General features: G+C 36.8%; 1 protein-coding gene across 1 annotated transcript in view; it reads right to left on the bottom strand.

The window, feature by feature from the left end:
* SEPTIN10 (septin 10) overlaps positions 1-24069 on the bottom strand; it is a 61408-nt gene that overhangs the window by 12229 nt on the left and 25110 nt on the right. The window contains exons 3-8 of the mRNA XM_034658903.1: positions 20694-20814; positions 20116-20311; positions 14479-14665; positions 11280-11441; positions 9406-9502; positions 7835-8003 (exon numbers count right to left, since the gene is read on the bottom strand). Coding sequence (XP_034514794.1) covers positions 7835-8003; positions 9406-9502; positions 11280-11441; positions 14479-14665; positions 20116-20311; positions 20694-20814 — 932 coding nt within the window. The remainder of the gene's footprint in view (positions 1-7834; positions 8004-9405; positions 9503-11279; positions 11442-14478; positions 14666-20115; positions 20312-20693; positions 20815-24069) is intronic.

Below are 24069 nucleotides of genomic sequence, written 5' to 3'. Positions count from 1 at the left end.
CAAAGATACAGACGTAGTGAAAAGAAGGGCCATATGCACCCCAATGTTCATAGCAGCATTGTCCACAATAGGTAAACCGTGGAAGGAACCGAGATGCCCTTCAACAGATGACTGGATTAAGAAGGTGTGGTCCATATATACAATGGAATATTACTCAGCTATCAGAAAGAACGAATTCTCAACATTTGCTGCAACATGGACGGCACTGGAGGAGATAATGCTAAGTGAAATAAGTCAAGCAGAGAAAGACAATTATCATATGATTTCTCTCATCTATGGAACATAAGAACTAGGATGATCGGTAGGGGAAGAAAGGGATAAAGAAANGGAAGAAAGGGATGAAGAAAGGGGGGTAATCAGAAGGGGGAATGAAGCATGAGAGACTATGGACTATGAGAAACAAACTGAGGGCTTCAGAGGGTAGGGGGGTGGAGGACTGGTGATGGGTATTAAGGAGGGCACGTATTGCATGGTGCACTGGGTGTTATACGCAACTAATGAATCATCAAACTTTACATCNCACGTATTGCATGGTGCACTGGGTGTTATACGCAACTAATGAATCATCGAACTTTACATCAGAAACCAGGGATGTACTGTAGGGTGACTAACATAATAAAAAAACATTAAAAAAAAAAGAAAGAAAAGAAACTTCACAATCTAATGTAATTCTACCTTTCCAGATTCATCTCTTACCAAACAAATCCAATCCTCCTAAGGTTCCAGCCACACCAACTATTCATTGTTCCTAAAACCACACATTTCATGCTTTAGCTTGTGGAACTCCTGTGCTCCAATGCTACTGCCCTCCTGCCAACCCCCACTCTACCCAGCTAATCCTCTACTCCTCAAGGCCAAATTCAAATGCAACTTTCTCTATAAAGCCTCCTCTGGGAGTGTCTGGGTGGCTTAGTCAGTAAGCATCTGCCTTTGACTCAGGGCATGATTCCAGGGTACTGGGATTGAGCCCTGTGTCTGGCTCCCTGCTTAGCAGGGAGTAGTCTGCTTCTCCCTCTCCCTCTGCAGCTCCCCCTGCTTGTGCTTGCTTCTCTCTCTCTCTGTCAAATAAATAAATAAAATCTTAAAAAAAAAATAAAGGCTTCTCTGCCTTCCCCAGTTGGAACTAACTATGCTTTCTAAGCACTCTCATGGCATTTTGTTTGTACCTCTTCTTTGGCATTTATTTCCTCCTTGTCTCCCTCTTCTAATAGATCATTATCTTTGTAACCCGACTATCCAGCAAAGCTCTCTAGACATTTCAGGCTCTTCATAAATGTTCATTTAATGACAGAAATTGCCAGAAAGTAGAGCCAGATTTAACCAAGCAGAACAAGGATTGTCCTGAAACACTATGCCCAGCTGCCCTTTTTTATAGCATTTCAGAGGTATAACAGACCTTCTTATACGTCACAAACACCAAGACCTTCCATTTCAGCTCACTATGAGACTATCCCAAAGATTTAACAGGGAATACAAATATACCTTCCAGCTATGTTGCAGTGAGAAATTTCTACTGCTTATGAAAGTATTTTATATCTAAGTAGATATAAATGTGATGAATTAAGGAATTTTACAATTTTAAATAAAGTCCTGCCTCCTTTAAATAGCACCTAAGAAACTTCACGATCTGGCCTAATCCTACCTTTCCAGATTCATCTCTTACCAAACAAATCTAACCCTCCTAAGGTTCCAGCCACACCAACCTATCCATTATTCCTGTAACTGGAGAAGTAAATCTTGTAAGTATAGAACTCCAGAAGTTCAAGGAGAATCAGAGTAAGAAATGTTGCACAACAGCGATTACGGCTGGTTGTGCAGGGTGTGCACGAGCAGGTGTTCTGAGAAGAACAGATCCTAGATATTGTCTTTAAGAGCAAAATGTACAAACTGCCCTACATAACTGCATAAATGCCCCAAATCTCAAGGAAACATTTTACTTTTTACCAGGCTTGTTTTTCTGTGTTTCTTTTGGTCTTATTTTAAAGCAGCCTCTGTATCTATCAGGCTGCTTTCATCATTTTCAGAAACCTCACGACATTTCACTGATCCTACACTGGACTGATACCCTTTAAAGACAAACTTGATTTAAATAATGCTTTGAATTCACACCAAATGTAAATTTAAAAACGTTCTCATTATCTGTTTATTATAAGCACTTGAGTTGCTTAAGAGGAAAGTAAATCTACCTGGCAAAGAGAAAAGACGTAACATCTGTTGAATAGCTGCTACCAACAAGGTACTTTTCTGGAATCTTTTATCTACCTAATTCCCATAGCATCCATGAAGAACAAGCATTAATACTCTGTTTTACACAAAAGAAAACTAAAGCTCAGAGAGGTAAAGTAATCAAAGCAACATAGTCCTAAGTAAAAAGCTGGAATTTGAACCAGGTCAGATTTTTGTTTTATCGAAAGAGTAAAAAGTCATGTGCTGCTCCTGCATATTTTCCATCAAGTCACATGGTTTTTCAACTTTGACAACCAGAAGCCCATTTTAAGAAAAACGAATTATAAAGAAACCTGCACTATCTTTCAAAAGGTGGTAAAGAAACTCCCGGAAGATCTGTAAGAGAACAATTTACATTCTTAGTGTTGTAAAACTAATGCAACTACTGTTTACTATCATGGATTTATTCATTAAACGAAAATGAAAAAGTTTTCTTGCTATTTCAGTATAAAATTCTTGCTTTTTCTAGTATAAAAGTAGCTTGTCCCAAATATTCAATGAAACATATTACTATACTCGCAAATATCACTGATTTAAAGCAAAGTTTAAAACCAAAGAGGAAGAAAAAAACTTCTCAAATGCTCATATTCCTCAAGAAAATCACTACAGTCCCTTCACTTAGGACTTCTTCATGTTTCATATACAGTTCTAAAAAGCCTTCCATTTCTGCTGTAGACTAAATGCAAAAAGTTTTTTATTTCTTGAGAGTTCCAAAGACACAAATTTTACAACACAAAAAAATTCTGTCAAACACTTAAGCAACTCTAAAATACTACAAAAATCTTCCTTCCTAAACTACATGTCCCTCAACACTTCAAATGGCAGTGATTCTGTACTCAAATGTTAAAGATGATTAACTGTGGGAAGGAGAATGGTTATGCTAATCTAAAATAACTTAGGGATTTGAGGTTTATAAGCATTTCTGATCTAGCTTAAATAATTAAGATCAGTTAACCAGAGGAGCATATAATGCCACTTACTGGGACCTCATGATAAACACATGAATAGTGTTGAGAGATTAGGACACTAACTATGACTCAGCATAACCATTCACAATAAAATATAAGCGGAAAACAAGCTGAAGGTCTGGCAGTAAAGAGAAACAGAAGTCATCCTAACAGGTTCATATAGCTGTTTTTTAATTGATAGATACAATATTGAGGGATGGATTTTACATTTCAACCAAATCAGTGACTACTGTTAGGTATACCCCAAATTAAATGGAAAATATTGCCCAGAAAATAGATTATAAATTCTTGAAACTGTAAAAGCCTTCGTAAGACATTAAGCTATAATGAACCATAGAAGCTTTACCAAATAATTTATTCACAAATAAGAAAACACCAAGAGAAGAAACACTCTGCCATGCCTGACTCAAGAAATCCAGTGAGAAATGTCTTCTCTCTAAAGGAGAGCAGCCTAGGCAGGCAGAGTCCTCTCTTACACTGAGATCTAGGTTCCCCATCCTTTCTTGCTTGTTCGCTACCCAATCTGTTACCTTCTGTAAACTGAAGAACTTCCTTTTTCCAATTTTCCATTCTTCATTTGATCAGTGAGCAGATGCTTCCCAAACTGAAGAATAGACTTTCTAAGCAATCTTTGATTCTGAATGTCCACCATCTACCTATACCTCCTTTTGGTATTAACCTGACTACCTTCTGGAGAGCTACCTCTTCCCCTGGGGATATAGTCTGGTAGAACAATTAATTAGATTCATGCCCACTCTGGCCAAGACAAGGGTATACGTCCTAATTAGGCCTACTGGACTAGGATATAAATTGTCAAGCAGGGAATAAAAAGGCTGGAAATGGTTTCAGGTCATTCACTCCACTCCCAGCATAGAATGAAACTGGTTTCTACCTGTTCTAAGTAGTCCCTTTGAATCTGTAATTCTTGGCTGATGTAGTCTTCCATAGCACTATTGCCCTTTTTGTTTTAGATGGAGTGGTCTTCATTATTTTCAAGGAGGTGTAAAAGAAGCAACTGGATTGTATTACACTGCTGTACTTCTATAACCAGAACTTGATCCTCAGCTTCAACACAGCTGACCTCTCCTTTCCTGAAACCCTCCCTCACTTGGCTTCCAAGACATGACACTGCTGGCTTTCCTCCTTCCTCTACCCAAGGCTTCTCAATCTCTTCTGTCTGCTTCTCCAGCTGACAAATACTAGAGTGACTCAAGTCTGTTTCCAAGGTAGTACCTTTCTTTTCAGATGTACTTCTCTCTCCAGGAAATCTCATCCATATTCACATTCAGTTAGCCATCTAAATGCTGACGATTCAAGTTTATTCCTCCGGCCCATCCTCTCCTCTGAGCTCCAGAAAAATACCCGAAGTGCCTATGCAACATTGTCACTTGTATGTTCCAGAGGAGACTCAAGTCAGCAGGTCCCAAACCAAGCTCAGGCTGCATCAGGCACATCACTGCTGCTCCACAAAAAAGCCAGTCCTTCCAGAGATTCCTGTCTCGGGGAAAGGTACAACCACCTACCAAGCCAGTGAAACCATGATACCAGAAAACTAGAAGTCTTTTTTTTTTTTTTTAGCAGCACCTTCTGGCATTTCCTGCTTCTTCACCTCTTTATATCCAAACAGTCACTACGTTCTTGCAATTTCATCTTCTAAATATGTCTCAAACACATCCAGTTCTATTTTCACCACTTTTACCTTAGTCCAAGCAATACTCTCCCACTGGTCTCTCCTAAGCACCTTTGCACACACCTTTAATACTTTCTTTGCATTACAGCTAAAAGTGATTTTTCAAATGCAAATATGGTACGATAACTCCTTGAATGGTTTTGCCTTTCCCTTGGAACAAAGCCCAAATACCAACCAGGTCCTCCACAGTTTGACTTCTGCCTACCTGTTCTTTCAATCTTATGCCCCCAACTTGTCTGCTCTCCAGCTGCACTGACCTTCTTACAGAGCTCTGAAGACGTTATTCTCTCTCTGCCTGCAGTCTTTTCATGTCTTGCTCTGATTTCCCCAAATTATTAGCTCAAAACAGTAACAGCCTCAAGAAAATCTTCTCTAATTTTCCAGATTAAGTCAAGAAACCCTGCCCCATTATATACCATCTCTCCTTTAGTGCACATTTCACAACTGTGATTAACTGCAATTCGATTTTGGCCTCCCTTATAAGACCATAAACTTCATGAGAGCCAGGTCTACAGGATCTCATTCAGTATTATATCCCCAGCACTTAGCCCAGAGCCTTGCAAATAGGAGACACAAAAAAGGTTTATGATTTGGGGGCACCTGGGTGGCTCAGGTCATGATCCCAGGGGCCTGGGATGGAGTGCCACATCAGGCTCTCTGCTCAGTGGGGAGCCTGCTTCTCCCTCTCCCTCTGCCATTCCCCCCGTTTGTGTTCTCTGGCTCTATCTCTGTCAAATAAATAAATAAAATCTTTAAAAAAATAAATAAAATGTTTATGATTTTTCATAATATTATGCACTGCTGACTCCCAAATTATCCCAGCCTTAAGTTCTCCCTAAGTGCCAGATTCATTTATGTAATAACCTACTGAAACTATTCACTGGCTTATTTATCTATTTAAAAAATTTATTTATTTATTTTAGAGAGAGACAGAAAACACATGTGTGTGCATCAGTAGGCAGAGGGGCAGAGGAATAGAATCTTCAAACAGAATCCCCACTGAGCGTGGAGCCCAGTGCAGGGCTCGATCCCACAACCCATGAGATCATGACCTGAGCTGAAACCAAGAGTTGAATGTTTAACCCACTGAGCCACCCAGACACCCCTTCACTGGAATATTTAATAAGCAACTTAAATTTAACATGTCCAAAACCTCTCAATTATCAACCATAACCCCTAAAATCTATCCCTTTCCCAGTCCTGCTCATATCAGTAAACATTACCACCATTCAGCCAAATTCAGGTCATTTTTCAGTGACTGGAGTCGTCCTTGATTTCCACTGTCCTTTACATCCTATATCCAAACCATCAATGAGTCTTATGAACTTAATCTTCAAATCAGATGTCCTAAATGTGCTTCTGACCACCTCTACACTACCCACCCTGATCTAAGCCTTTATGGTCCTCACCAGGACTACTGTAGCATCCCTGACTCTCTTTTCCACAAAGGGCCAGAGTGTCCTCCTCCCACCTCCACACTAGAAATTCTGTAAGGCAGGGTTTCTGTTTAATCCCACAGTGCTTACATACCCACTGACTAGCAGTGTGTGAAAGCATATGGGAGATAAACAGCAAATATCTGCTAAATGACTGAGTGGAAATTTTAACTTAAATGCAGATTCTTAGGCACCATCCCTGGAAATTCTGAACCCTCATTTCTTAATCTTCCACGGATGCCTATGACTGACCCTCCAAGCAACCTGAATCCCTCTTCTTAGAGTACTTCAGAGCTGTCCCATTTGCTCTCACTCAGGATTCGTGGCTTAGTAATACACACTGAGACCTCTGAACTGACCCTCAGACTTGAAAGAACAAGAAGTGAAGCCTCCTCTGGGAAACACTAGCGAAGCCAAATCTTCAACAGAGAAAATTTTATCAGAATTGGCCTGTAATCAAAAGCATAGCATGCCTGAAATTGGTGAGGAGGGGTTAAGTATATATAATTCTTAATTTATCACACTACTAGAGCTAAAACACTAATTAAATCCGTAGATTAAAAAATTTAAAAATTTAACCTCAGCTACTATTAAATCTTCCCAAAGGTCATATGCAATGGCAGCACTGATTTAATGTTCTCCTTCTCCTTCTTTTTGTGTTTACTAGTTACTAGTAACTAGTTACTAGTACAAATACTAACAGTCAGGGAAATGACCGAAAGGCAAAAAATGAAATGGAAAAGAAATCCTTAGCTCCACAACAGAGTTTTTTAAAGAATGTTTTTCCTAAAGATCTCATGCTTTCCTCTATGCAAAAACTGTTCTGGAAAGCTACATCAAATCAAATTTGATGTAGTAGGTTAAGGATTAGAGTTTCATGTTTACATATCTTAATAAAAAAAAAAAAGTCAGGGATGTGGCAGCACAAAATTACCCAGCAAGTTTATAACACTGAATGCTGTAATTACTGAACGAGAAGGTCATCAGGCTCTAAAATTCTTATAACGACCCTGTAATATTTTAAGAAACAGTCTAATCCCTGACTCCCTACAAGCACTTTCATTCTTCCTTTGTAAGACATTTCCTAAGTTTAAGTCATTACAAACTTTCATCAAGATAAAAACCAAGGTTTTTTGGTTTAATCTGATTCACATTCCAGCTTTTTTTAGAATAACAGATAAATATACTTTCATCTTTTTCAGAAAAATACAAACACAAAACACCAAGTAATGAGAGTTCTTTCCTTTAGTTATTCATTTTAGCATGTACTAAGATAATGGGTTTCTGCTATTATGTTCTTTCTTAAACTCTTTGAGTCAGATGAGGTATTAGAGACCCTTCAAAAGCAAGAAGGCCTCAAGTGGTTTGAAAAGCACAATAATTAATCATAAGCAAATGATTCTACTTCATTGTTTGCCAGATTTCTGAAAACCACATTCTCCAACATCCTGGATACGTAACAAGGTACAGCCCTCTCTAACTTTGGTTGGCTTCTCACAGAAACCCCCTGTTACCTGAGTGGCTTATTCTCTGGGCCCACATCTGTAAAGCCCATTTCCTCCAGTTTGCAGCGCCTGTAAAGTTCATAATGCCTAGTGTGGGTCTGTTCTCGAAGATCTTCCATGTTTGTACAAATGAGCATTTCCCGGAGCTTTACAAAGTCACAGTGGTTTTCATTTTCCACTAGCCAGAAAAACAAGAAAACAGCAACACCAATTTTTAATTCCTGGCACACAGCATTTGTCAAATGAAAGAATCTATAAAAACACATCTGAAATAACAGTGAAATGATCAGTCTAACACCTATGACTGTTTTATATAAGGAACCAAGGAAGAAACTCTTGCATTATACACCCTGAATTATAGGCAATGTAAATGAACAGACTGGGAAATTGCTTTAAATTTAGTAGGCAATGGATAAACAGGAAAGAAATACGTTACCATATGTTCCAGTTATTTCAATAATATTTTGTTAGCAGTGTACAAACGATCCTTAGGACACTTTATAAAGGGCTTAAAAAGAGTCTCTAACATTATTTTACTAAAACTTCAAAGTAGTAATTCTGTGTACTCAAGATACCATCTGTACATGCTATAATTATCAAATTCTTTTTATACAATGCTACATTAAGATGCTGTGTTTGACCCACTCAAAATTAGTGAATAAATACACTTAGTTCTCCTTACATGGTCCTTCTTCTAGGGTTATGGTGACCAGAAGACCACAATAACTGTGTAACTGTACCCAATAGTTGGTTTTTTTTTTTAAAGATTTTATTTATTCGACAGAGATAGAGACAGCCAGCGAGAGAGGGAACACAAGCAGGGGGAGTGGGAGAGGAAGAAGCAGGCTCATAGCAGAGGAGCCTGATGTGGGGTTCGATCCCATAACGCCGGGATCACGCCCTGAGCCGAAGGCAGACGCTTAACCGCTGTGCCACCCAGGCGCCCCTATACCCAATAGTTTTAAGCACAATTACTATTTTTGTATTTTTTATTTATTAAAAATGTTAAGTTTTGTCAATACTTTTTACTAACTACAAATCTGTCAATTTAAAAAAAGCAGCAGTATTGGGAAACCAGTACTAGCAGGGGTAATTCATTCCCTATTAATAACACCACCAGTAAATGAATGAACCAGACAGTACTAATTACTTATTCATTATAATGCTAGAGAAATCCTAAAGTTTTTTAATTGGCTGACTAGTTTGTTTTGGAAATAGTTGGCAATACTTTGACGACTGGAAATATATAAATGTACAAGACGGTTTACTGTACCTAGAACTACCTAGTAATTAGTTTATGTATGTTTAAACATTAGTATTTATATTCAAATTCTGTTCTGACTAGTGCTTCCCACTTTCTAAATGTCTTGGCACACCAGGCACAAAATGTTTGTGGTATAATGGAGAAAATGGGGAAGCTCTGCCCAGCCTCCACACACTTGGCCTAAACAGAACACATTCCACTCTTCTGATAACCAAATCGTAACCCAAAATAAGCATCACCTCAGAGAATGCATTGAATGCAACTTTCAGACTGTTAGGGGACACACATATTCCTAGTCATCATTCATCTCATTTACCTTGTACAACACCCCAAGGGTACTGGCGAGCTTTGACCATCTTATTTCCAACTTTTACCTCATCCATACTTCCTACAACTGCAAACGGCAAATGTCCCTGGAAAGGAACCATGATATCAAATCATATCTCACGCTATTGTGATAAATGACTAACTAAAAGTTTTATGAAAGTAACAGATTAAAGAAAATTTACTAAATAACAAAGTTATTAAAATGATCTGCTTTGCCTCTGATTTTATTTATTTTAAAATTATTTTTTTTTTAAGATTTTACTTATTTATCTGTCAGAGAGAGAGAGCACAAGCAGGGGCAGCTGCAGGCAGAGGAAGAAGCAGGCTCCCTGCTGAGCGAGGAGCCTGACTCAGGACTTGTTCTCAGGATACTGGGATCATGACCTGAGCCAAAGGCAGATGCTTAACCAACTGAGCCACCCAGGCATCCCTATACCTCCAATTTTAAAACTTGGCAGTGAATATATTTTATAAGAGTAAATTTCAGCCCCTGTAAAGAAAATTATTCATTGAGCATCCCCCACATGCAGGGTATCATGCATAGGAATAAAAAAAAAAAAATTCTAGTATCAGTATCATTTCCCTCAATATTATCCTTGCCCTAAAAGACAAAGATAGTGTTGAGGAAATTACATACACACACACACACACACAAAATAAATAACTAAAATATATAGCCATATTTAGGGTATGCGCAGATGTATGATACTAATACAAAGTAATATTTAAGTCCCAAACTAGTGCTAAAGGTAGTAAATGTTACATAAACTTAGAGAGTGAGGGATCACTGTGAGCAGGAAGATACAACCCAAACCAGAGATGCATCAAGGAGAGTAAGAACTAACTTAGGTAAGGAGATTTTGAACAAATACATAATAGCCAGATTTAGAGAACAGTGAGTAGACTGGTCTGTCTGAAGCTGAGAATTAATACAGCAGAAAAGTCTAATGTAAAAGTATTAAGTATTATGTTTAATATCTAATAATTGACACTTGTCTTAATTGTACCTTTCTGAAAAATTATTCCAAGTGGGCACAAAAAATAAAATTAGATCTAAAGACAATATAACACATAGGTATTGAGATCATTTTATTTATATTAGTCAGCTTTTTACATATTTAAAGTATCTTAATGAAAAATCAGAAAAGGAAAAGGAAAAATGGCATGAACGCTTACTGAATGTCACTGTGTTAGGCAGTGAACAAAGACTATATCCTCACAACAACCCAACTGTAGGTATTAATCCAATTTTGTGGGTAAGTTAACAGTCTCAGGGAGGTTAATACCTCCCACAAGAACATATGGTTAAGTCAAAACCAAAGACCCTTCAAATTATAACCAGATATTAAAGAAATTTAGTAGCCTGAAGAAAGTATCGCAAAGAACTTAGACATCTTTAGTCATATTAAACGAGAAGTTATGTGAATGTTTAATATGTACATGTGACACTGTAAGGGAGAATGAGCTTAAATGCCAGATTAGAAAGATGTCTTTAAAGATTTTAAGATTCCAAAGCATTCCAAGGGAGAGTATAAAGACTTCACATGTTTTTTAAAAACAGGGTAAAAGGCATCGTTCTAAGCAATTAGTTAAGTATGGTGCCACAAAAGGAGTACCCCAGCCTCGACAATGTATCATTTTATTTAGGTGAAAGTAGAGGAAAGAAAATATGCTCAAAAATATATTCTCATATATTTTTGCCAACTCTAGAAAATAAAACATTTTCCTATCCTTAACTTTCTGAAAATTCACCTTGTGTGAAGTCTTTTTGGAAAACACAAGTAAAAGTGCATTAGTAGGAATGTCACTTATAAATTACTCTTTTCACATGTAAACAGAACTAGCATTCAACTAGAAGCTTACATTCATTGAAGCATTGATTTTAGCAATAGTTTCATCGTCTGTTGGAAACTGATATATCTGGACACCATTGCTAACCAATTCACTCATGAGCTTGATCTTAAACTTCTGTAATTCAGCTTTAGAAATCGCATCTGCTTTGGCAATCACTGGTATGATGTTCACCTATGAACGATAAAGAAAAACAAAATCTCGTAATTGAGGATTTATTTTTTAATTCTGTAGTTTCTGTATTCAAAACTACTCAGTCTCTCACAAACCTCCTTAACCTAGATCAGGGGATGAACAAACTATGGTCCAGCTCATTGTCTGTTGATATAAATAAAGATGGACTAGAACACAGCCAGGCCCACTCTTTTACATATTATCCATGGCCACTTTCACTCTCCAATAGCAGAGATAAGTAGTTACCTCAGAGACCATATGGCCTGTAAAGCCTTAAGTGTTTACTACCTGGTTCTTCACAGAAAAAGCTTGTCAACTCCTAACCTAGATAATCGCTGGCTGTCACTGTCACCACATTTCCCTACACAATCATTCCTACAGATGCTGACCTTAATAGTAACTGCTTTTAAAAAGCAGAGTTCTTATAAGATTAATCTTACATCTGAATTTAGGGTTATAAATCTTACATTTTCTTCTTTTTCTCCAAGTCTCTTATAATTCTATCACACACAATATGTAGGCAGGAAGCTGAGATCACCTGCTTAATTCACTAAGTACTTTTTACTTAATCATCTAAGCACTAAATAATCAGGGATTTAATTGATCCCTTGGCAAAACAATGAAGCAGGCGAGTTTCTCCTTCTGCCTCTCATTTCAGCAGATCCCCTCCCCAATGAATCCATCCAGTTTGCACCCTGTTGTGAGAGACTCCTACCTAGATGTTGAAGGAAGGCAATTTTATGAATACCAACTGAAAGTGTTCATGACATTCTCAGCCTCAAATCCTATCACTGGCCAGAGAGGAAAAAATCTGGGATCATAAAAACTAACTTTGTAACATTAGTCCCACAAAAGATTGACGTCTCCACAAATCTAGGGATTTGCAGATTGTTTCTTTTTTGGTTATTTAGTCGGTTTTAGTGAAAAATTTCAGGCTAACTAGTATCAAGAGAGTGAGATATCAATGTAATTTTCAGAATGAAAAGTAAAAATCAATTCTATTCTTAAACTTCTTGCCCTTCTCCAATTTCACACTGACTTACTGTGTATATTTGATTTATTAGTCTTATAAATATGCTCCACAGGAGATAAAGATTTTTCATCTACCCATGAAAACTTAGCAATAGTGGGTAAACAGCTTTCATGCTAAATTAGTTAAAGTACATAAAAAGTTGATGCCAAGTTCTTGGTTTCAATATTATATACTTAGATTGTCAGTAAACTATGCCAAGTTAATAACTTATAATTGCAATCACAGTAATAGGAAAAGCATGCTGTAGTGTGTCTGACATTAAGCTTTTGACTGTCAAGGTACTCATTTCAAAGATATCCATGTCGAATAAACACATTGACAGCTGTATGACACAGCTACTAGCAAAACTGAATAAGGCACAAATCCACCCCCACCCATAACATTCCCCTTTTAAAAAACCTGGGTGACCCAGATAACTGACCAGTTGAGCATGCCCTAATCCCCCTCTTAAGTTTTAAATTCAATAAATAACGAGTGAATTCATGAAACCCTAGACACCCAACCCTCAACCCTAATAAAGGCAGAGCCTAGGTTCACACTCTACCTCACTGTGTGGCCCTCCAGCATGCTATCTACCCTCCAGGACCTATAAGCAATAGATCTTGTTCTTCAAAGTTCCCTGATGGTATGTGGCTGAAGTGCATCCTGAGATCATAGGTAAGAGCCACAAGGGCTGGCCCAGCCATGACACTGGGCCTGGGGAGGATGTCTGTGGGGCCTGCTATGAATAACACAGTTGGGGAAGTACCTCAGGCATTCCTAGTCAAGAATATCACTATAATTAGGCTGGGAGGGTACATCACAGACTGAAAGCTACACTGAAAGCTATACATATGTTTATTTGTATATTGGGGGGAGGGAAAAAGATCTTTCACACTGATGGTAACCTGTCACTGTTTGCATAAGGTAACTTTCATGTCCAACAGTGGAGTATTCTGCTTTTAGGAACAAAAGACAAGCTATCAATTTAATTAACACTCACATCTGCCCCCTGAGATAGGGTATTATTTTCCTTACTTTTTTATTTGAGATGTGAGGAAACTGAGGCTCAGGAGGCCATACAAACTTGCCAAAGAACACAAAGCTATTGAGTGACAGAGCCAGTATTTAAAACCAGCCTCCACTGACACCAAATTCCATGCTGTTTATACAGATTACATCATGTTGCTTCTGTCTAGCTAAGACAAACTCACACATGCTTGGTTTTATGTCGATTTTATGAGTTTCCATATAATCACACTCAACTATGAAAATACTGAATAAATGGTTATAACATCTGATCAGATGTAAACGTCATCACATTTTTGCTAAGGCCAGGGGACTGTGCAACCAGCCAAAAGTCAATCAATCACAACTTCACTGGCAGCTTTATGCTTTCCATTCTGATTTCTATATACAAAGTAGTACTGGCCAGAATATACTTTTTTTGAATCCTATCTCATAAAATTGTTAGCCAGGATAATGAAAGCTGCATTTCTCACACCATCAGAGGTTACGGGAAATCTAGTTTTTTTAGTACAAGCCAGTAGTCTTCAACCACGTTTTACACAAATTAAAAAAAAAACAAAAAACAAGTAAGTTGATTTATAGATATTATTTTTTACAGCTCCCTGAATTTATATATCACTCCTTGGCTCAGAAATTCAAAAACAGGTTTTCTTGGTATGGCTCAAATTAAAACATAATTTATTATAACACATGATGAAACATTAGATCTTAATCTTTGTCAATGAACTTCTTCTCACTTAATAGCATCATAAAGTAAAATAATGTTAAATAAATTCTGGCATGCAATTTAATCACTAAATTTTATGTTAATGTATTTTCTTTGCAACTCATCTTCCAAACTGAATTTCTCTGGAAAATAACCTAAGATTGAAACTTATCAGATGTTTTGAAAATGCAGAGAATAAAAGTTAAAATACACATACATATTATAAAGATAACTTAATAGCTCAAACTAAATATTAATGCATGATAAATTGAGTCCTTTTGCAAGCCCACCTTGCTGTCAAGGCTCTTCATTGCTAAGAGATCCAGTGTCTTCAGAGAGTGGCCTGTAGGGGAGATGAAGTAGAGGCACACGTGGATGCGAGAATCGTGGTAGTGAGAGAGAGCGCGCTTGATCTTCAGCTCCTCTTGCAGATAGGCCTCAAACTGCGCGTCTATGTAGTCAACTATCGGTTGGTAGCTGAAAAAATAAATATCAAAGTACTTAATACAACATATTCATGCTACCTTAGTAAGATACTTAGTAAGTAATTCTAAGGTGTGAGATCTATATTTTTACCAATTAATGAATAGCTACTATCTTTGCTAAACAGAGAACTTTATAATAAAACTGCACAGAATATGCACATATAAAGGTAGGGCTTTAAAACCATCCGTACTACCTGTGCTTTAAACTGCTTTATATAAACTGAATGAATGTACATGGACCCATTCTCACGTTCATTCGTACACTGCACCCCTTTCTGATAAGGGTTCCCATACTTGCCAGACTGCTGAATGAGGCCAGGCACTTAACCATAACCAAACTGGACATATTATTTAACTGAGAAAAGGCATGAGTATTAATAACTTAAAAGATGTTTAAATCAAATTCTATGACTTCTTGCTTCTTAAATTGGATTCATAAGGCATGAAAAACAGCAACAAAGGAAGAAAGGCGTACATCAAGTGAAAGTAACTAGCGGTACAGGCATGATTTTATCTTTAATTATAAACAAAGGAAAGGCACACACACCCTATGCACTAAGTCCTTGCTTAGATCACTTCTCCTCCCGGCATGCCTTTTTCCCTCTAGCTATTTCATTCTATTCATCCTTCAAGATGCAAATCCTATCACACTGCAAGTGCAGGGGCATTCACCTTAGTTTCTGAATGTTCTACTTCATTCTGATATACTAAAAATTATCTACACAATTCAACTTTCTACTCTTAACTATTCTTATTAAGTAAATCTGGCTTTCCAAGTGAAAATAATAGCAAATAGTTCCTCTGTCAAATTCCCTGGACACCTTTATAATTATCTTTGTAGCCCAAATGGAGCAGTACTTTGTGCAACTGAGGTACTCAGTATATGTGCATAGAACTGAATTCTTCCATAAAGTTGCCTGATCTTTCTAGTCGTTAAGGATCATCACCTCTTTTAATCTCATAGAATACCTTGTTCTTCCCAAGCAGATGGTAAACAATGTGAGGACAGAGGCAGTATCTTGTACTTCTATGTTCTCCACAACACCTAGCATATACTTTGAACATTATCAGAGAGAGTATTAGGAACACGAGTATTCACTATTAGGAACACTATCCTTGGGATACTCGTCTAAATGTGATCCAACATAATTCCCTCCCCAAAATAATAAAACAGTAAAACTTAATCTGTTAAGTACATATTTAACATTAAAAAATCTAAACAAGCATTTATTAATGACCTGAAAGAGATCAGTAACATGACCCATTTTATGACCTAACAGCCATAAACGGTCCCCTACCTGACTGTGTTGCATTACACTTGTCACAAATGAAGACCAAAACATTTTCTGCTAAATAAACAGCATACCATTAGGAGTTTTTCCAAAGTAATTTGCCCTAGGTTTCCATTTCTAACACACAGCATATTCAGTCTTCCAATGAAACAAAAGACAATGGCTTAAAATATAAAAATCACCTCCTTAAAAACCTCCAAATATTCATAAAGTGCTGAGGAATTAACCAGGTCACTGAAGAGAGAGTGAAGCCTGAGAGAGGTGAGCAGAGGACTAGAAGGGGGGTCAGTAAATGGGCCAAGTCCAGATGATGCCTGTATCACACAGCCCTGTTTACTGGTGTATGTATTGCCTATCACTTTGTGCTACAATGGCTGAGTTGAGTAGTTTGGACAGAGACCATTAAGTCCCGCAAAGTCTGAAATATTTACTATCTGTCACTTTACAGAGTTTACTAACCCCTGCACTAAAAGCATCAGCGCTAGTTTTGTCCTGAGGCCACTTGTCAATCTAGTTCTTGAGCTTTGCTTCTGAAGGACTTACAGGACAAGAAGGAAGGAATGAAAGCTCAGGGTCCGCACAGGTAGGAATCTATTAAGAGACTGCCTCCCCACATTGACTTGAGATCCTAAAAGCCACACCTTCAGGGTAAGAATGAACTAAAAATTAACCTATAATTCCTCCCCTTTCCCCAAGTTTCTGGAGGAAAGGTTGCCCTGGCACTAAATGAAGCAGGGAAAATAAAAGGAAAGGGGGAAAAAAGTCCTTGAAACTTGAAGACACAGGGTCTGCTCTCACATATATCCACAGCCCAGGTTCACAGTGCCTCTTTGATGCTGAGAACCCTGAGCCATGAAATGAGTTTAAGGATCCTCAGAGGATTAAAGCCAACAGGGCCCTAACATAAGCACAGCCAAATCTGTTCAAAGGAAGACAGGTTCATCTTGGACTTCAAAGTACCTCTGCAAAAGCTTTTTCAAAGACAATGAGAACTACAATAAAAAAATAACCAAGCATATAAGAAAAAAAAGGACAGTGAGTGAGAACCAAGAGAACCAGAGGAAAAAAAACAAATATCAATAAATAATTTATAATCTTAAGTGCATAAGGCTGAGAATCAATGAGAAATTACAGCAAATTAAATCAAAATCCAAAGAAAGGTAATGATAGGTATAAGAGCAGAAATAAGTAGGAAAAAAACAATATAAAATTCAGAGGACCAATAATAAAGCCAAAATCTGAAAAAACCAAATAGACCAACAAAGCTTTGTTGAGATGGATCAAAGGGAAAAGAAAATAAAACACAAATAACCAGATTCAGAAAAGGAAATGCAAATATCATCACAAATGCTGTAAACAATAAAAAGATATCAGGAATATGTTACCAAATATTGTAAGTAAATATCTTTGAAAATTTGGATGAAATGGACAGATTCTTGGAACACTGTTATATTACAGCTGTCTCAAGAAACTACTCTAAATTGGCCTATAATCATTAAAGAAAATTAGTTCATAATTAAAAATCTCAGAAAACTCCAGACCGAGATGGTTTTATTAGTGAGTTCCACCAATCACTTCAGGGAAAAATAACTCTAATTTTATACATAATATAAAAAGAATACAAAATGGTATTCAAGATTTAAAGGCTAATTTACCGATGAAAAATCAGTTACTGAAATTCACCTTGTTAAAGATTAAAGAAGAAAATGTACAATCTTCTCTACAGAATGAAAAAATAAAAATATCTGATATTTATTCATGATTTAAAAAAAAAAACACTCACTGGTAATACAATGGAACTTCCTTATTCCAGCTTTAAAAAAAAAAGCAAGCAAGCATAATAAATGGTCAAAATAAAGCTTTCCCTTTGCATCAGGATGGCAGAGATAACCCACTGACTATCCAACATAAATACTGTAAGTCCTACCCAGTGCAGTCAGGTTTTAAAAATGGAAGAAAGAAAAATTAAAACTGTCTTCAGCCATGATGAAGTAACCAGGAATGGATTTACTCTCCCACTCTGAACTAGAAACTTGGAAAAATACACGAAAAAGGCTTTCAGATATTGGACAACAGGCAGTATTTCCCTTCTGAGAAGGGAAATAAATGAGAAAAGCTTTATGATTCTCCCAGCTTACTGCCTGAAGACAAGTTTCCAGGGCACAGCACAAGACGGCACAGAGCCTGGCGGACTCACCGAGTTGAGGAGACAGAAAAAGGAGTTCAGGGAGGCCAAGGCAACTAGAATTTGGAGGCAAGAACACTGAATAGAAGGCAGCTGCACCAACAGAAGTGCTAATGATCTAGACAGACAGCGGTTCCCTCCAGTCCATGGTGAAGCACTAATCTGCATATACATATTTCCTATGTTATAATCATGGTGGTAGTTACAAAACTACGTATTTGTCAAAATTAACTGAATTGTACACTGAAAAAAAACAGTGCATTTATTTATTCTGTGTAAATTATACATCAATAAAACTTATTTAAAAAGAAACAAAAGAACTGAAAAAAATATTAATGTTATTATTCATAGATTATACTATTATAAACACATACAAAGTCTACACAAATTTAGAGATGAATTGTTGGAATTAATCAGAGAATTTACAAAAGTCACTGTATGCAAAATCAATTATATTTCTATACACCAAATAAAAAATGAAATATTTCTAAAAGATATCATCTATGAGAGCATCAAATATGCCAAATAGCTAAGAATCAACTTAAGTAAAGCTGTATAAGATCCCTACGTAGAAAACTATAAAGAAATTATGAAGATTTAAAGCAACATGTCACAGGCCTTTGACTCTACCACTAATCTGCTTCTTCTAGAAAGTCCACGTAAATGTGCTGAAAGGCTGACATTAAGTCACACAAAGTGACTCAATTATGCAAACTTTAGGAAATTAGAAAATTACCTCCAACAACGAAAATATATGCACTTCAAAAAGGAAAAAGAACAAGTTATTGCTTAACCCCAACCTATTTCCCTGTTTCATATTTTAAATTTCACACATAATCTATAATCATCCTTTATAATACCATAGGAGAAAGAATGACATAATGTAAAATATAAATAACAATTTCACTATCAAACTTTTCCTGCAATGCTTAATAATGGACCTGGCTGATTTGCTTACAATTGCACACACAGAAAAACTCATGCACCATGGATTTGGCCATTATATATTTGCCATTGAATGTCTTACTTTTTTTTTCCCCTCAATAAGTCCTGCCTCAAAATTAGTACAAATCACTTATTATACACCAAATTGGCCTATGAGGAAATAATTAAAACAATTTTTGCCAAAGTACACATTTCAATAATGTGAGTCAAATTATGCTAAAAAAATTAAGACAACTGGATAGAAAAAATATCAATTTGTTAAGAATAAAACATTGCTTGACCCAGCCATTGCACTACTGGGTGTTTACCCCAAAGATACAGACGTAGTAAAGAGAAGGGCCATATGCACCCCAATGTTCATAGCTGCATTGTCCACAATAGCCAAATCATGGAAGGAGCCGAGATGCCCTTCAACAGATGACTGGATTAAGAAGCTGTGGTCCATATATACAATGGAATATTACTCAGCTATCAGAAAGAACGAATTCTCAACATTTGCTGCAACATGGACGGCACTGGAGGAGATAATGCTAAGTGAAATAAGTCAAGCAGAGAAAGACAATTATCATATGATTTCTCTCATCTATGGAACATAAGAACTAGGATGATCGGTAGGGGAAGAAAGGGATAAAGAAAAGGGGGGTAATCAGAAGGGGGAATGAAACATGAGAGACTATGGACTATGAGAAACAAACTGAAGACTTCAGAGGGGAGGGGGTGGGGGAATGGGATAGACTGGTGATGGGTAGTAAGGAGGGCACGTATTGCATGGTGCACTGGGTGTTATACGCAACTAATGAAGCATCAAACTTTACATCGGAATCTGGGGATGTACTGTATGGTGATTAACATAATATAATAAAATTAAAAAAAAAAAAGAATAAAACATTGCTGATTTATTTAAAAAAATTAAATTCTGAGAGGAAAAGGTATGAATTTCCATTGTAGAAAACCAAATCACGGCTCAAGGGACAACACAAGCGTCTTGAAATAAAACAATTACAACAAGAAAACATGTACCTCTCTTCTTTGTTTATTTGGTCACCAAATCCTACTGTATTCACAATGGTCAATTTCAATCGAACATTACTTTCGTGGAGTTCATATGTCTGAGCTTTAAGTCTAACATGTGGGTAAAAATGTGAGGATCCATGGTCTTCAAAATTAGTATTAAACAATGTGTCAATCAGCGTTGATTTTCCAATTCCAGTCTCCCCTGAAAGAAACAAAGGTGTATCTTCACAGGTGCAGAGGACAAATGAGAAAAAACAGAACTCTTAGACTGGTTTCAAGGAGCCCAAATATTTCAAACATTCCAAAGGCTGAGTTGTCTATAAAAGACATAACAAGTTAAGGCTGGTCCACTGAGTCATTAACAGAACATAAAAGTGAGTATATATGCTAAGTTACTCAGAACTCTGGAGAAAGCACTGAAATGTTTAAAGAACAAAAAAGTTTAAAGCAGTACAGCGAAGAAAAACAAAACTGACAGAATTTAAGTAACTGAAAAAATCTGCCATCATGATCTCAAATTAATCACATGAGCACCATACTGCTTCCAAGAGTGAAGAGAACACAAGGAAGAGTTTGGCACTTACCCACACAGAGAATATTAAAACAGAAGCCTTGCTGAATGGATCTATTGACCAGCTGATCAGGCAAACTCTCAAAACCAACATGGCCAGACATAGTTAAAGAACGAATATTTTCTCTTTTTTGCTGAAGGAAAACAAAGACAATGGCAATAATTTAAATTAAATTAATTAAAATTGTTAATTAAAATTAATTAAAAACAAAAAACTTTTAGTAAAATAGGATGTAGGCACATTTGAAAAGATAAATATAATTTACCAAAGAAATAAGATTTTATGATCATTAGATCTTCACCAAGATACAACTATATTAAGTAAATTTGTGAGAAACCTGTTTCCAAACCCTGAAAACACATACACATTTCTTATTCTCTTCATATGAGAGTCCAGCATTATTTATAACAAATACTTGATTTCCAAGAAATAGGAAAAAACTCATGTAAACTATGGCAGAGTCATTCACGAAATAGAATGTTTAAAGTTATTACATATGTTTATGATAAGTATTTAGTAACTTAAATTTTACATTAAAAATTCACATGAAGGGGCGCCTGGGTGGCTTAGTCGTTAAGTGTCTGCCTTCGGCTCAGGTCACGGTCCCAGCGTTCTGGCATCAAGCCCTGCATTGGGCTCCTGCTCAGCAAGAAGCCTGCTTCTCCATCTCCCACTCCCCCTGCTTCTGTTCCCTCTCTCGCTGCCTCTCTCTCTGTCAAATAAATAAATAAAATCTTAAAAAAAAAATTTTCACATGAAGAAAGTACAATACAAAATTACACAGTTTCAGCTCCCAGTAATGGCTAATAACACCTGCCACCTGCTAATAACAATTATAATCTATTCTTCCAAGTCAAAGGAGTGCAACCAAAGGCCAACAGACACTGGAGGGAATGAGACTCTTGGGAGTAGGAAACCATGTAAAGTGAGATGCACATTTTCTAGGTCTTTCTGAGGGCATACCCCAGTAACTGCTGCACAAAGAAGACAGACCTCAGGATGGAAGTGGTAGTCTTACTGGGTTGAGAAGTTGGAAATAAGGGCAGGTCGATCAGCTGAAAACTGAAGAAGAAAATTACAGAAAGGAGGAAGTCCAAAATCTGCAAGTGCACTCCCCTCAAATCTCTGGCTGACTGCTGAACTGTGTAAGTATAGGGGAACACAAAGAGCCTTGCAAGGGGGAAATGGAAATTGGAAGGAGCTATGTAGAGTTTTCAAGAATGCCACCCTGGGGAGCTTGAATTTTAACTCTGTAAGTTCAAGGGGCTCAATAAACATTTTAGGCTTTCCACTAAAAACCTACATGGACCACATTTTAGGAGTAAGCAGCACATCCCAAGAATCAGAAATGTTCCCTAGTACACAACTAAAATAGACCTGCCCTAGCAAAGTGTATAACCAAGGCTCAATGTGAACAATGCAACAGGCTAGTAATTTACTGCCTGCTAGAACCAAGGTCAACATTCTTCAGAAGAAGAAGTCAGAATCTAGCACCTCTACAATGTATGATCCACAACATCTACCATACAATAAAAAATTACTACAGGGGAAGAAGCAGAAAAATGTGATTCACGGTGAGGGGAAAAGTCAACAGAAAGAGATCCACAAATGAACCGCATATTGAATCAGCCGATACGAACTTTAAAATACCTATGATAAATATGCTGAAGAAAAAAAAAATACCCTCTTTTTCTACAGGAAAAGGAGATAGGTATAACAGGTGGCAAATTATAAGAGAGATATGAAACCTCTCAACAACAAAAGGGAACAAATGGAATTCCTAGAAGGAAAAATGCAACATCTGAAATAAAAAACATATTGAAGAGAATTAACAGCAGATCAAACAATGGAAGGAAAGATTTGTTCAATAGTTGTATCCAGGGGCGCCTGGGTGGCACAGCGGTTAAGCGTCTGCCTTCAGCTCAGGGCGTGATCCCGGCGTTCTGGGATCGAGCCACATCAGGCTCCTCTGCTATGAGCCTGCTTCTTCCTCTCCCACTCCCCCTGCTTGTGTTCCCTCTATCGCTGGCTCTCTCTACCTCTGTCAAATAAATAAATAAAATCTTTAAAAAAAAAATAGTTGTATCCAAGTTAAATATCTTTATCAATCCAAGCTAAAAAATCTCTTTATAGAAAAGATAAAACTGTAATATAGTCTAAAAAAACTGTGGGACAATATCGGATGGTCTTACATACCTGTAATTGGAATGCCATATAGAAAAGATGGGGAGAGATTGGGAGAGGGAACGAAATATCCAAGTGATAGTGACCGAAAATTTTCCAATTTTCTAAACATGAACTAAGAGATCCAAGAATTTTAGCAAACTACAAACAGGAAAAATCCAGAGAAACACACAACTAGGCACATTAGAGCAAAATGTTTCAAAACAAAGATAAGGAAAAACTTTACAACCAACCAAACGTAGGGAGACATATTACAAACAAGTGAAACATATAAAATGACTACAGGTTTCTCATAAACAATAATGCAAAGCAAAGCATAAGACAACAAAACAACATTAATAAAATGCCAAAAGAAAAAAATGACAACCTAGAATTCTATATCCAATGAAAATATCATTTACAAATGAAAGCCAAAGGAAGACCTCTTCAGACAAAAGAAAAAAAAATCTGAGAAAATTCACTAAGAGCAGACCTACACTATAAGAAATATTAAAGATTATTATTATAAATATTATAATGTTTATATTATTATAAATATTATATTATTAGAATATAAAAAGAGAAAGGAAAATGACATCAGATCTACAAAAAGAAATGAAAATTGCCAGAAAGGTGTAGAAATGTGGATAATTGTTAAAAGAATTTCTTTGTTACTTTTAATTTCTTGAAAATATGACTGTTTAAAGCAACAACAACAATGCATAACAGAATTTGTAATCACAGAGAAGTAGAATGTATGATAGTGACAGCACAACAGATGGGAGCGGGAACGGAGAGCTACTGTTGTAAGGTTTCTGTATTATACATGAAGTATTATAATATTGTTTGAAGATATGTGTGATAAATTAAAGCCTACACCAATTACTATTTTAAAAAAATAAAAGACCAAAGAGTCAATAAGTCAATAGTAAAGATGAAATGCAATCATAAAAATATTAATCCAAAAGGCACAGAAAAAAGAAAAACGAAAGAACAAATGGGACAAAGTAAATAGCAGCAAATCTGGCAGACTTAAACCTAGCCAGATCTATAATGAAATTATATGTAAAATGGTCTAAACCAGTGATATCCAACATAACTTCCTACGATGGTGGAAGTGTTCTGTATCTGAGCTGTGCAACAGGAACCCACTAGCCAGCTACATGCAGATACTGAGCACTTCAAATGTGACTAATGCAACTGAGGAATTGATTTTTAAATTTTA

The sequence above is a fragment of the Ailuropoda melanoleuca genome, chromosome 4 (genome assembly GCF_002007445.2).
Source record: "Ailuropoda melanoleuca isolate Jingjing chromosome 4, ASM200744v2, whole genome shotgun sequence".
Taxonomy (NCBI): domain Eukaryota; kingdom Metazoa; phylum Chordata; class Mammalia; order Carnivora; family Ursidae; genus Ailuropoda; species Ailuropoda melanoleuca.
This window is presented reverse-complemented; position numbering and strand designations above follow the sequence as displayed.